This window comes from Carassius gibelio, chromosome A15, assembly GCF_023724105.1.
Source record: "Carassius gibelio isolate Cgi1373 ecotype wild population from Czech Republic chromosome A15, carGib1.2-hapl.c, whole genome shotgun sequence".
NCBI classification, from domain to species: domain Eukaryota; kingdom Metazoa; phylum Chordata; class Actinopteri; order Cypriniformes; family Cyprinidae; genus Carassius; species Carassius gibelio.
In genome coordinates, this window is record NC_068385.1 from 19,553,690 (window position 1) to 19,568,351 (window position 14,662).

The window sequence follows — 14,662 nt, forward strand, 5'->3', positions numbered from 1 at the left end:
AAACGTGTACACAGAGTCCAGCAGATTCAGGCTTGTTCTAATACAGTGTACATTTCTTCAGTTCCAGACATCTCTGAAATGTGTGGGGGGTATTTCATCAATCCATCCTCCTTTATGCTAATCTACATCCTATTTACACTTAACCCTTCAGGTGTTTTCTCTGATCAGATAGTTGTATGCTTTTTTTAAGTTGAACTGTTCACAAACAAACTACATTGAGTTTATATAATGAAAATTAAATTGATCAAGTTGTGGTTTTAAAACCAATTCATTTGATCCATTTCAGTTAAAAAGTAAATTAACTAGCATGTAAATATTAGATTTATAACTGGCAGCAGCACAGTCTTTCTCCACTGAGTCAATGTAGTGTATGTGTTCATCTAGTCACTCAAACCCCGAGCACCAGCTATACTCTTTAGCACAATGCTAACCACAAACCACTCGAAAACTTACTTAAATGTCAAAGGTAACAGCATTAAACTCACTCAAACACATAATTACACTTAAACGTCAAGGTTCAGGGGTCGATAGGATCAGCTAAACCTCTCCGAGTCATGAAAGTCACAAAACTAGTTTCGTCCGTTTTTCAACTTTTATTTAAAACATATTTCGCCAGACACCATGCCTATTGTGCAGTACTCAGACATAAAAAAGGAAATGTTTTCCCACTCAGTCCTTGTCGATTGAATGAAACGATCTTTGATATCAGCTGCAGCCAATGCTGACCGAGGTCACTACTGCGGATCACAGAGGTATCAACACATTCGACAGTATTGGACTGGCATCTTTTATTCAATATCTTCTTCTTCTCCAAACATGTACACAGAAATTTCAATATACAGTGTGTGTGTATATATATATATATATATATATATATATATATATATATATATATATATATATATATATATATATATATATATATATATATATATATATATATATATGCATACATATATATACATATTGTATATATTGGTGTAATGATGTTCTCTAAAAAGTCAAGGGCATGGGACATGGCTGCTGTGCGTTTAAAGAGAGGAAGGTCGTTCTCTGCTGTGTTATAACTAAGGGTTGGGGATCTGTTAGACAGACAGTGGAAGGTGCGAGGGTTACAGATTATCTCCAGAGCATTCGGTCGAGCGTGTTGGGAGCTACACAGAGCAGAGGACACCAAACACTTGCTGCGCTTCACAATACTGCACTCTTCCCTGTTCTGAAAGATGAGCCAAAAAACTACTGAAGTGACACAGTACCAAGATTTGTTTTGTGATGTTTATCACAGGAAGTCTGAGCTCAGGACAGACGCTCTGGGTGGACCTTCCTGTGGCTTTTATTATGTTTATTTTAATTTTTTTATAGATGGCGTGCACAACACCTTCACTGCTACAGTACTTCAGACGTAACAGGACTGTGAAGTGTTTTAGTGGGGTAAAATTTCTAAATAAAGGCCCTATGTAAAGACACACCTTTGGGTAAAAGCCTCAATCGAATTGTTTGCCTCCACTCCTCACAATAACTTGGTCACAGGCTCTAATTCTACATCAGCACTCTTACTTTGGGATGTGTCGTTTACACTCACCCAGTCTTTGGTCAAATTCAGCTCATTTATCACACAGCTAAACATCCAATCAAACTGTGCAGCTCTAGATGAATGAGGGGGGATTAAGCCAAGGGATGGCCATCTCCCCGATGTGTCTACAGGTATGAGTACAGTAAAGTGTGCGTGTGTACATGAGGAAACAGAGATGATCAGAATGTGAGAGTGGCTCCGGACCTCTACATCATACCCATCTGCATCAGAGAGTTAGCGTATGCCATGGGCTTGACATCTGGATGAGGCTGAGGAGAGGGAAAACAACATTCAGCACAGTCATACACAGCTATCTAGTGATTAACTGACCCTTCTGGGGTTATTATGCAAATGAGAGTAGCAGGGTTTCTGCAGGTTTTCTGAAGGTACATTTAAGACCACACAATATTAAGGTTGTATTAGCAACACTTCAAAAAGTTATGCAGAATGCAAAGTGACTGCAGAATGAATAGTGCTCGACCGATATTGATTATTATGTTCGATGCCAATATGTTAGAGAGCAGAGTGCTGATATAAAGCTGCTAAATATGATATCACACTATTTAATTTAAAGATAATTAAAACACATGCATAACAATTGCTGAAATTAAATGTATGTATATTGCCGATAAATAAACTCCAGATATCGGCATGGGCGATATATGGGTGGATCACTAACACCGACTGAATGTAAGTATGAATCATGTGTGAATGTAACTGACCACAGCAGTAAACTGGTGAAACTCTGGCTTGAGGTCTGATCCCCTGAGATGAATGTACGCTCCTTTATTTCCCATCTGGTCACTTCAAACAGAACAGAAGCACACAGAAGAGAAGGAATGAATATACACAGGAAGAGTAGCCGGAGTCTCTGTTCAGGGTTAGGACATTTCATTCTGACTTGACCCAAACATGTTCTAACACTTAGTTTGTTTTCAATGAGACTGTAATTCTTTTAATGCTGTAAAACGATGAATCCCATCCAAATAAAAAGTGTTTGTTTACATATTATATGTCTGTGTATGTATTCATTATGTGTATGTATATATATATATATATATATATATATATATATATATATATATATATATATATACACATATACATTTCTATCATTAAAAAATATTTACCGTATTTTCCGGACTATAAGTCGCACTTTTTTTCATAGTTTGGCTGGTCCTGCGACTTATAGTCAGGTGTAACTTATTTATCAAAATTAATTTTACATGAACCGAGAGACATGAACCAAGAGAAAAATATGGTACATGTATATACACACTCACCGGCCACTTTATTACACCTGTTCAATTGCTTGGTAACACAAATTGCTAATCAGCCAATCGCATGGCAGCAGCTCAATGCATTTAGGCATCTAGATGTGGTGAAGACGACCTGCTGCAGTTCAAACCGAGCATCAGAATGAGGAAGAAAGGGGACTTAAGAGACTTTGAACGTGGAATGGTTGTTGGTGACAGACGGGCTGGTCTGAGTATTTCAGAAACTGCTGATCTACTCAGATATTCACACACAACCTTCTCTAGGGTGTACAGAGAATGATCCAAAAAAGAGAAAATATCCAGTGAGCAGCAGTTGTGTGGACGAAAATGCCTTGTTGATGTCAGAGGTCAGAGGAGAATGGACTGGTTAGAGATGATAGAAAGACAACAGTTACTTTCAACAGCATGAAAGCATGGATCCATCCTGCCTTGTCTCAAGGGTTCAGGCTGGTGGTGGTGGTGTAATGATGTGGGGATATATATTGTTGGCACACTTTTTGCCCCTTAGTACCAATTGAGGTTTGTTTAAACACCACTGCCTACCTGAGTATTGTTGCTGACCATGTCCATCCCTTTATGACTAATGTGTACCCATGTTCTGATGGCTACTTCCAGCAGGATAATGCACCATGTCACAAAGCTCAAATCATCTCAGACTGGTTTCTTGAACATGACAATGAGTTGACTTTACTCAAATGGCCCTCACAGTCACCAGATCTCAATCCAGTAGAGCATCTTTGGGATGTGGAGGAACGGGAGATTCACAGTATGCATGTGCACCTGACTGTGTGATGCTATCATGTCAATATGGACCAAAATCTCTGAGGAATGTTTCCAACACCTTTTTGAATCTATTCCACAAAGAATTATTTTTACTGAACATATTTTTCTAAAACATATACATGCGTGTGTATTTATATGTACATAATAAATATATAGAGTACACAGACATATATTATGTCAACATTCACTTTTATTTTGGATGCGATTAATCATGCTGACTCGTCTGACAGCACTTAATTATTTATAATAATGGGGGGAAAAATCAATTATGCTTTCCATAATTCAATATGCATTAGACTGATGTCTAATGTAATGAGTGCTGACTCTGCACTCTCTCCAAATAAAGTATTAGGCTTTATATTCTGATATTGACAAAATGTGGCAAATAACATCTGCTGATTTTTGTCCCACAATCTTCAATTCTGCAATTTTAGTCTCTTTAGCTCTTATTTTTAGTAATAAACATAAAGTGGAGCAAAATTACACTGATGGCCATTAGACGATCATTTCCGTAATGGTACGGGCAGCAGTCATCAAGATTAATGCAGTGGTAATCATTTGGGCTTCATTTTCTTTATGCAGAATCTAATTCTTATTTTAGGCTAAAATATGTTGCATAAACTATGTCTCTGTGTCAAGACAGTGGCTTAAAAACAGTTAGCCAAGCTATAATCAGTCTTATTTTTTGGATTATAATCTAACTAATCTATGTGTTTATGTAACAGAACTAAAAACAAATTACCAGTTAAAAATAAAATAAAAAGACTAACTTGTAAGACTAGTCTAAACCTTTTAAGCAACCGGCCCCAGGACATGTTTTTGGCATGACCTTCACCCAGATGTGTTTACGACCCTTGGTTGATTGTAATACGTCCTGTTTGTGTAAATCAGTTTCGTACCAGTAGTTTGGCGCTGAGAACACGGTGATGCACTTCCCTGAGTGGGTGACCTCGTAACCCTCGGCCTTCACCTCATGACTGCGCACGATGTACTGCAGCTTGTTCTGGTCCAGGAAGCGCTCGGTGACGTCAGGCCCAAACTGACAGCTCACACCGCGCTTGCTGACGGACCGCCCGTCCTGGAGGAGAACACACATCAGTCAAACACAGCTGTGACCCAACACCTTCACTCAGCTGAAGGAGAGGAACAGAACTGACCTGCGGCTGAGGATCTGACCACAGGAGGTCACACATCGGACCTGCGCAAGAGAGTTACAAATTACTACTGGAGTTTTACATTGAGTCCAATGAACAGTGCCTGGCCATGCAACACTTGAGTTCCTGAGACCCGCTTAGTAAAATTAAACAGTGTCTCTGTAGAATCCATTAGGGCCGGACAATTTTATCGGTTAATTTAAATGGATAAAAAAATATTAGTAAAAGTTATGATTACACACAATAACAATAAGCCAACGCTAACAGTTAAGAGAAAGAAATGATCCGATTGCACGATGGCGTGTGACACACTCTATAAAGCGACCTAACAGAACATATTATCGCTAGTTCTGAGCGGCTATTCACACAGAATACGTTTCTGCTTTAAAACCATGAGACGCGAGTTGAACTTCTTTTAACTTAATTGCTGCGTTTTAGAAAGTTTGCAGTGTGAGACGCTGTAAAAGATGTGAGATGCGAGCGGATTTTCTGACATTTTGCCGATAACAATAATCAGGAAAATTTCCCTCCTAAATCATTGACTCCCAAAACTTGTGATGTTATTCATATTCTGTTAGGTAGTTAGTATGTCACAGTAACAGAAATCAACTTTTCCAATAATTTTCAATCTAGTTTTACCTTTTATGTGCATTTTATATTAGATATATATATATATTTTTTTTTTTATAAAACGCATTACAAACTTTTTTTTTTTTTTTATTGAATAGGCTACTGATATTTGAAATACTTGGAAGAAGTCTAAAAATGGAAAATACCGTAATTCCTCAAATAAAAGCTGGGGCCTTTATTTACCTGAACTTCAGAAGGTAACACTCTTTGAGTGATATTAACTATATCTAATGATATAATTATAAAAGACAGATAAAAGTCATACCAGGGCATTTTTGCCACTATGTCTAAGTACTTTACAAGACTTAATCACACAGTAAAAGAGTGAGCTCCCGCAGTAGTGTGACCTACATCTTACATTTACATTTTGGCCAAGAAATGTTTAGCATTTTTCTTAATTTATATTTACTCTAAATATACAGGAAATGTTTAATATAAGTTTATATAGTATCTGCCTTCATATTTAATAAGTGAATGTGTCTTGCATTTACATCACGTTGACAGCTTCATCTCTCATGTGCTTGGAATAAAACTGTCTTTAACCAGATGATTTCATTTTAATACAGAGAATGTTACTTGAATCATGTTGTAGTTTTATTTTTAAGTTGACTAGTTAAGAAAAAAAAGTGTTATCAAACAACATTTTGGTCACATCACAGTCTGCGCAGAAGCACATAAGCTTGGACATGAACAAAATGATCTAGTGATATCACACACGTCTTACCAGAGTCTGGAGGCTGTCTGTTCCTGTCTATCTTTCTGATATCATCTAAGCTCACACCGTCCTCACTAAACAGTCCTCCATGCATCACCTGAAACACAGTTCAACCCGAATGAAAATTGAAGGATATAACTTGAAAGAGGTGTAACTGTGACAGCAGATGCGCTGAACCGCTCATACCAGCACTTTGTTATTGATGCACTGTGCGAGAGGAAGCCACTGGAAGACTTCACTGAAGAGCTGGAACATCTGAGCGGTGTACTTCGCCTTCACCTCGCCCTCGAAGCCGTACATCTGATTCATGTTATCCGTCTCGTGGTTCCCTACACAGAAAACACCTTTCAGACAATAAGGTTTACCCATCACACACTCGCACACAAGCGTGTTTGGGAATCTCACCTCGAAGCAGGTGGAAGTGTTCAGGATACAGCAGCTTGAAGCCAAACAGCGTGAGAATGACTTCTACAGAGAAAGAGCCGCGGTCCACAAAGTCACCGTTAAACAGCTGAGAGCCTGACGTCAAGGCTATTCACTGGATCTCAGGGGGGGGACATTTGTTTATAATGCAAAGATTAGGTGTAAGGTGTTGGTTTCAATATTTATTATAATATTATACAGTTATACAACAATTCATATTCCATGACATACTCGAGGTGTGACAGGTATGAGAACATTACAGACCCGAAAGGAAAGGATACGTATGGATTAGTTATGGATGGTAAACCGTTCAGCTCAAAGATATTTAGGAGATCATAGTACTGGCCATGTGTGTCTCCACAAATAGTTAATACTTCTGTCTAAACAACAAGAGAAATGAAAAGTGAGAACAGCATTATCATTTTAATGTCAAAGGAAACTACTATATGGACAATAACTACAACAACAGAAAGAGAGTTGCAGCTCTTTCAGCGACTGAAGACTCTTACCTCTTTTAATGATATTTCAACAAGACTGGGAAGCTTGGATAAAACCTCTTTAACTTGAACCAGCATCTGAAAGACAGTCATATTGATTATGATCTTGAGCCAGTGAATATATTGATTTATTCAAAAATACATTCAAAATGCAATCCATTAAGACCCATCTTACACCCATCTTCTCTGACAAACTTATTTACATTTTACATTTATTTTCATTTCATTAGTTTCATTTTGTGGCCATGATAAGGATAATGACCAACAGATTAAAAAAAAACTACATAAATAATTTTTTGTATAATAATTTTTTTAAAGTTATTTTTTAACCTAGTCGAAATAATCCAACTTCAATTTGATTGAGATTAATGAAAAAACATGATTTCTGAGATTTGTTAAAAATGGAGATATCGGTTTTTGCAACGAATTACTACAGAAACTGAATAATCAAATGTTTTTTATTTTTTAAATAAATACACTGTATGAGTTAAACCTACATTGATTTTTATTACAGCTTCAGAAGTTACCCAGAGCAGTGAGTGATTTGTATTGTGTTGTCTGAGATGGAAGTGGGTTTATTGGGCTGCTGTCACTTTAAGAGCTAATGCATGGATCTAATATCTCAAAGCACATTCTATTCTATTTTAACCAAATGTTTCAATTCATTTAAGACAAATCTGACTGTGTTTATATCCTCGCCCAGGCATTTTTACATATTTTGTGAGCATTTGACCGTTTAGACACAATAAGCCACAAAGAAGAAATCAATTCATTGCTCAGATACTGTACAACCTGTGACGTTATATGTGCGCTCTTTTGACTGTGCACACAAACATCTCACAGACGATGTCTGAACATCAACCTGAGTTCTCTTTCAAACCTTTTAGCGCTTGTTTTTAATCCACAAGACTTTAAAGTGCAAGTGTGCAGCACTACAACATCACGTGAGCGTGATCCAGGTTAATTGATAGGATTGATGTATCACCCATCACAACACAGTTACGTTTCAAGATCTCTCTCTCTCTGTGTGTGTGTGTGTGTGTGTGTGGGCCACTCACCTGGTAAGCACACTTTCTGTGCAGTTTCTTCTGGTCTTTGAACCAGGCCATCAAGTCTTTCATGAACTTCAGTGTAACCTTCCCATCTTCAAGCTTAGGTCCAGCGTAGTCATCCTCGATCACTGGTGGGAGACGATTTAAAAAGATCAAAGTGTGTCCAAATCATTACAAATCATTAATAATTCATATTCTGAACTATGCAACAGGTCAATGAAAAGACCCAACGTCATCAATTCATTTCTCAGTGCCACACACTTCTGCAGTCTTGTCGAAACAAAACATTGTACACAAAGATTTATAACAACTGACACTATAACTAGCATTTTTAGGCCGCCTTATTACTACAATCAAATAATTTTTTTCAAATGCTTTGAGGAATGTGGAAAAATAAGAAATAAAAACAAGTTTACACTTCATTTGAAAGTGTCCTTGTTAGAGTGTAATTACACAGATATGAACTGAGTGATATTACTTATAATAACACACAGGGTTATGTTTAGGGTTGATAGCTTGTAATGAAGCATGATTTACTCCTAATAACTGTAACTTTTCCAAGCACTTACTCATGTTCTCGATGTCTAAGGAGTCGACGACCGATCGTTTGAGCTCGTCGCTGGCGATGGCCCGCTCAAACGCCTTCTGTTTGACAATCTTATTACACTCCTGGTACTTCATCTTGGCATCTTTGTCATTAGGACGAACTCTAACCACCTGTTAGTGAGGAAAAGACCACAACAGCACAAAAAACTATTACTAAAACAAAATCAAGTCAAGTCTGTGTGCTGAGATGAATGTGCAGTTTTAAAGGTAGAAACTATATTTTAAGGCACAGTTATGGTTTTTCGCCACACTGCCAAAACCTGTATCAGAACAGTTCCTTTCGTTCTTAAAGACGTGTTGCTTGAAACACAGACCCGTTTACTTTATTTTCATATGTGCAATGACTAATCGACATTGAGAAAAGAGATATTTTCTTTCCTAACACTGACCTAGCACATAATTATCATTTATATATTCACCAAAATAAAAATTCTGGGCCGAAACTGAAAATTTTTAATTTTAAGTCAAAACATAATGAAAACATAATATAGTGCATGTATGCTTCTTATTTTTCTAGCATGGACACCGGGTGTCTTTCCTGAGATGTGACGTCTTTCTGTGGTTGAAATAGTGATTAAATAACTGTATGACGGAAGTTTCTTTCTTTTAGCTTCATGTTTCTCACGAGCTGTGACTAGAAGAGGAAGAGAGGATCTGTTTATGTGCTGCTCGACTGGAGTAAAGCGATCCGTCACGCCACCAGAAGAAATGTGTCAGACCCACACGCATCGCTTGTATTCATGATAAAACTGAAATGTGAACGCTGTTTCATCACAGCCTTTATATATCTCATATTAAAAGTAACAAAGCAGGAGACTGGATGACAGGTGCACTAAACATAATATCTAGACAAGCTGACGCATCACCAGAAAGCCAGAAATCGCTGTATCAGTGATATATATTGATCTAGAGTGAGTCTCACCGTCTCGTAATCTTTGAGCGCTGCTTTAAACTTGCCCAGGGCCATGTTGGAGGTGGCCCTCCGGTAGTAGCCCTTGATGTAGCTCTTGTCCAGCTCCAGGGCCCTCGTGGCGTCCCCCAGCGCATAGCCGTAGCACTCGGTGCGCAGGTACGCCAGACTCCTGTTACTGTAGTAGACGGCATTGCTCGGGTTCAGCTCCAGTGCCTCCGTGTAATACTTGATGGCGTTCTCATAGTCTTTATCTGAAACCAGAGGATATGAATCATGATATACATCACAGAGCACTGGGCAACACTGTCAAACAAGAGCCTGCTAGAGACGAGACTTTGTCGATTGTTTGGGAGGTTGGAAGGGGCGAGGAGCGGGAGCCAAATTTCTGCTGATGGTATTGCATTGGTCTGATCAAGTTTTATATGCTTTAATAAAAAGCGAGAGCACGTTAAGATCATCAGTTTTCCTTTGATGAGAAAGACCGAGTGTGAACGAGTCACAAGCCTCTATTTGGTGATTGGATGCCGCAAATAGTTCCCAAAAAGCTGATTAAAGCTGCACTAAAACTGTGCATGTGAGTATTTGTCATGAGTCAGATTTAAGAAGATGTCTCTGAAATGCACTCACTCATCTAACTCTATCTAATGTATTATAATGGGTTTATGTGAAGATTGATTTAAGTTCACTTAAATCAGAAATTGTTATTTTCTTACAGTCTAATAAATTTTCAAATTAATAGCGCTGAAATATCCTGTTATGTTAAATGACTAGTCAACAGATAAATATTAGAGGGAAAAAAAACTATTTCCTAGAGATACAGAAGTATTTGGATCAGTGATACTCGCCAGTCATTAAGTAAATATACAAATAAAAAAAACTACATTAAATTAGTTATTTAATTTCAAATACAATTGTATGTGGTTTTATTTGTAGTTTCAGTTTTACTTTCAGTGAACTATAACAGCCCTGTCTTACCCAAACTAAAAAACACTCCAGGAACCACTTTGCGACTGTATATCAATGTGAGTTCAGAGGAACACATGAAGATAATTTAATTAATTCACTTTAATTATATTTTTATTAATATTAATTATTATGATAATAAATAAAAATCCAAACGGTTACATTATAAAATATTAAAATATTATTTTAAATAAATACATTTATTGGGGACTCAAAAAAATATGTATATACTTAGTTAATTAGTTAAATGTAATAATAACGATATTATTATTGCTATTATAAATATTTTTTATTAATAATAAAACAATACATTTGGTGCTGTCTCTAATTTCAGTGTTACAGTGTCAAAAGTCACATTTACTGCACTGGCTCATGTATTTGTTTTATAATTATGTTTTATTTTAGATGCTAAAAACATCCAACAGTTAAACTAATGTTCAGGTTCTCCGGAAGAGAAACAACAGACACAGACAAGGCTGCATCTCATTTCTAGTCTTACTTGATCTTAGTGCTGCGTTCGACACCATAGATCATGACATACTCATAGATCGATTACAAAACTATACAGGTATTCAAGGGCAGGCTCTAAGATGGTTTAGATCCTACCTGTCCAATCGCTACCATTTTGTTTACTTAAATGGGCTTTCATCTCATTTATCATCAGTAAAATATGGAGTGCCACAAGGATCCGTCCTAGGTCCCCTACTATTTTCAATATATATGTTGCCCCTTGGTAATATTATTAGAAAATACGGAATTAGCTTCCACTGTTATGCTGATGATACTCAGCTATATATCTCAACGAGACCAGATGAAACTTCTCAATTATCTAAGCTAACAGAGTGTGTTAAAAATATAAAAGATTGGATGACAAATAATTCTCCAATTAAATTCGGATAAGACAGAGATATTAATTATTGGACCAAAAAACACTACACAGAATCTTGTAGATTACAATCTGTAACTAGACGGATCTACTGTTACTTCCTCTACAGTCAGAAATCTGGGTGTTATATTAGACAGCAATTTGTCTTTTGAAAATCATATTTCCAATGTTACAAAAACTGCATTCTTCCATCTTAGAAACATTGCCAAGCTACGAAACATGTTACTTGTTTCTGATGCAGAAAAGCTAGTTCATGCATTCATGACCTCTAGACTGGACTATTGTAATGCTCTTCTAGGTGGTTGTCCTGCTTCGTCAATAAACAAGCTACAGGTAGTCCAAAATGCAGCAGCAAGAGTCCTTACCAGGTCAAGAAAATATGATCATATTACCCCAATTTTACAGTCTCTGCACTGGCTATCTATTAAGTTCCGTATCAGTTACAAATTATCATTACTTACCTATAAGGCCCTAAATGGTTTAGCTCCAGCGTACCTAACTAGCCTTCTACCATGTTACAACCCATCACGCACCCAAAGGTCACAAAACGCTGGACTTTTGGTAGTTCCTAGGATAGCAAAGTCCACTAAAGGAGGTAGAGCTTTCTCACATTTGGCTCCCAAACTCTGGAATAGCCTTTCTGATAATGTTCGGGGTTCAGACACACTCTCTCTGTTTAAATCTAGATTAAAAACTTATCTCTTTCGTCAAGCATTCGAATAATGTATCTTTTTAATTGTGAGTGTAGTTGCATCTGATCAAAGGTGCATTTTTATTCATTTGCTTGGGTTAAACTAATTTTACTTTGTTGGATCAGCAGCTATGCTAATGATGTCTGTATTTTGTTTCTATGTTTCTATGTTTCACATCCCGTGGTAACTAGGATTTACACAAGCTCCAGTCTGGATCCAGAACACCTGAGAAGAGATGATGCTGACCCCTCAGAGGACCCCAGATGATGCTAACCCTGAATCAACAAACAGAACTAACAATTATTGCTAAATGTGTGACTGAATCATATAATAACTTAATTAATAATATTGATAGTTCATCGTCTAGCTGACTACGTCTTGTATTATTACTATTATTTTTTCTAAAATCCTGTCAAATGTGCACAAACTACTAGCTACTACTAAATATTGTAGAAACATAATTTTCTGTAAAGTTGCTTTGTAACGATTTGTTTTGTAAAAAGCGCTATACAAATAAACTTGAATTGAATTGAGTGACAGATGCGACGCGTCATAAACCCCGCCCACTGAGCTCACGGCATCATAATCATAAATCTGCTGTAATCAGAGCATGTCGAGTGTCACAGCAGTATCACAGTCTCGCCTCAGGACAGCAGCTCTCTCCTCGATATGTGGAGAGTGAACTGAGGAGTAAAGTCTGATCTGTGGAGAGTGAACGGATCACAGAAGAGTGAAGTGTGACGAACGCGCGCTTGAGGAGTCTGTCTGATTCAGCGCGTGCTGCTCGTGCCCGTCTCTTATCACACTCATCATTGCTACCGAGGCGACAAACTCACCAGCACAGCCCTATCCAGGCCACATCAGTGCAGTCTCTTATTTACAGCACACATCTGACAAGCTCTTACCTTTAAAGTAGTTATTCGCTTTCTCCTTGAGTTTCTCTGCACTGGCATTCCGCTCTTCTTCCGCCATCTTCTCACTACCGTGTTCCGTCATGCTGCCGTGTGTACTAGGAGAGCTGTCGCAAACACCCGTAAAGAGGGTCGTAAAGCGCTGTTCGCCGGAGAAGAGCAACTCAACACATATTCTCATTACAACAATTATAACCGGGTTTATGTTTTTAGATCATATGAACGTGTGCAAGTTATTGCAAAATGTTGTGGAAGAACTTTATTTCCACTGTCAACATTCATGTCATTAAAAATAAATTACTTAATTATAAATGAGAAAAGAGGATGTCGTGGTTAAATGAGTCAAGTAAAAGTAAACGACACACAGAAATTAAAACTTGTTGTATCTCAGCATAGAATCAAAAGATGATATTGGTTAGCCGTCAGTGTGTAATGTTTGTTTACGCCTGTAGGGAGCGTTACAGAGCTATTTTACAGCTTTGAACACAGTCTATGCTTTGAACGGGTTCTCACCCTGTTTTTATACAGTCTATGGTTCTCGCTCATGCTTCATGTTATTATAATTATTAATATTTTACATTAAACACACAATGTTTAGGCTATAAATTATGTTGGCTGTGTTTTAGATGGTTAGATATTGAATTAATGCCTATAGTATGTGAATAATTGTTGTTTCCCTCAGGTTGCCAGTGTGTACATATAGCTATTTAAAATAATAATAATAATAATAATAATAATAATAATAATAATAAACAAAAATACTACAACATAATGACTAAAACCTTACCTACAATTTAAAATGAAAACATAAAATATAATGATATAAAATATTAATAAACCTTCTTAAACCTTCTTTAGAGTCACATTAGTTTTTATTTCATTTATTTTTAAAGGGTGTTTTTGTATATGATGCATATGTTTATTGTTGTATATGTATTGTTGGTTTTTATTGTTTTAACAAGTTTTTTCTTTAATCATTTTTAGTTTTATCCTGTGTTGTTTTACTATGACTATGTATACGATCCATTCAAATTAATGACAAGACAATTCATTGATTTAAACAGATTTTGCATCCCTTTTACATTTGTCTTTTAATTTTTTAACCTTTCCCTCTAGATTAAAAACAACCCTGAAGCAATAAATAATTAAATAAATGGATTCCCCACTTCCCAGAATTAAGGGGCATGCAACCTCCTTTTCAACACAAGTAATTAATTATCAACAAAACAAACAAATAATACTTCATAGGGAGCCAAGGCCAACATAAATACCAAAACAGGCTAATAACAGCTAACCTGGAAGTCGAACAATGATCTAAATTAAACCCAAATGCTTCCCTTTCCTAACTATCAAACACAGGAGAAAACAGTTTACAGACAATGCAGCCACTTCCCTAACATACAGACTGAGATAACAGAAGGAGAAATGTAGCAAAGCATTCACACTAACAGAGAACAGTCAAATGTATTTGTATAGCACTCCTCACAAAACAAATCAAATTCAAGTCTGTGGAGACGGCAGATAAATTCAGATGTCAGATCACGCTTAATCATGTTCTGCACAAACAAACACATCTTGATTCAGAAG

At 36.9% G+C, this 14,662-nt stretch overlaps 1 protein-coding gene across 1 annotated transcript; it reads right to left on the minus strand.

Moving 5' to 3' along the window:
* Nucleotides 1–573: 573 nt before the first annotated feature.
* Nucleotides 574–13,223, minus strand: LOC128028704 (serine/threonine-protein phosphatase 5-like). The gene is made up of 13 exons (XM_052616003.1): nt 13,070–13,223; nt 9,633–9,874; nt 8,674–8,821; nt 8,111–8,232; nt 7,065–7,130; nt 6,837–6,935; nt 6,538–6,643; nt 6,319–6,461; nt 6,142–6,229; nt 4,791–4,831; nt 4,533–4,711; nt 2,296–2,377; nt 574–1,842 (listed from the first exon to the last, which is right to left on the minus strand). Exons 1-13 carry the CDS (start codon nt 13,158–13,160, stop codon nt 1,780–1,782), a joined length of 1,470 nt encoding a protein of 489 aa, XP_052471963.1. The 5' UTR covers nt 13,161–13,223; the 3' UTR covers nt 574–1,779.
* Nucleotides 13,224–14,662: the final 1,439 nt, after the last annotated feature.

Bases quoted from the DNA above. Each gene is read 5' to 3' on its own strand.
- LOC128028704 (XM_052616003.1), bottom strand. From the start codon at position 13,160: ATGACGGAACACGGTAGTGAGAAGATGGCGGAAGAAGAGCGGAATGCC. The intron at 9,875-13,069 runs GTAAGAGCTTGT...CTCTGGTTTCAG, and splicing joins AGCGAATAACTACTTTAAAG to ATAAAGACTATGAGAACGCC. The intron at 4,712-4,790 runs GTCAGTTCTGTT...GTTCTCCTCCAG, and splicing joins GGTCAGATCCTCAGCCGCAG to GACGGGCGGTCCGTCAGCAA.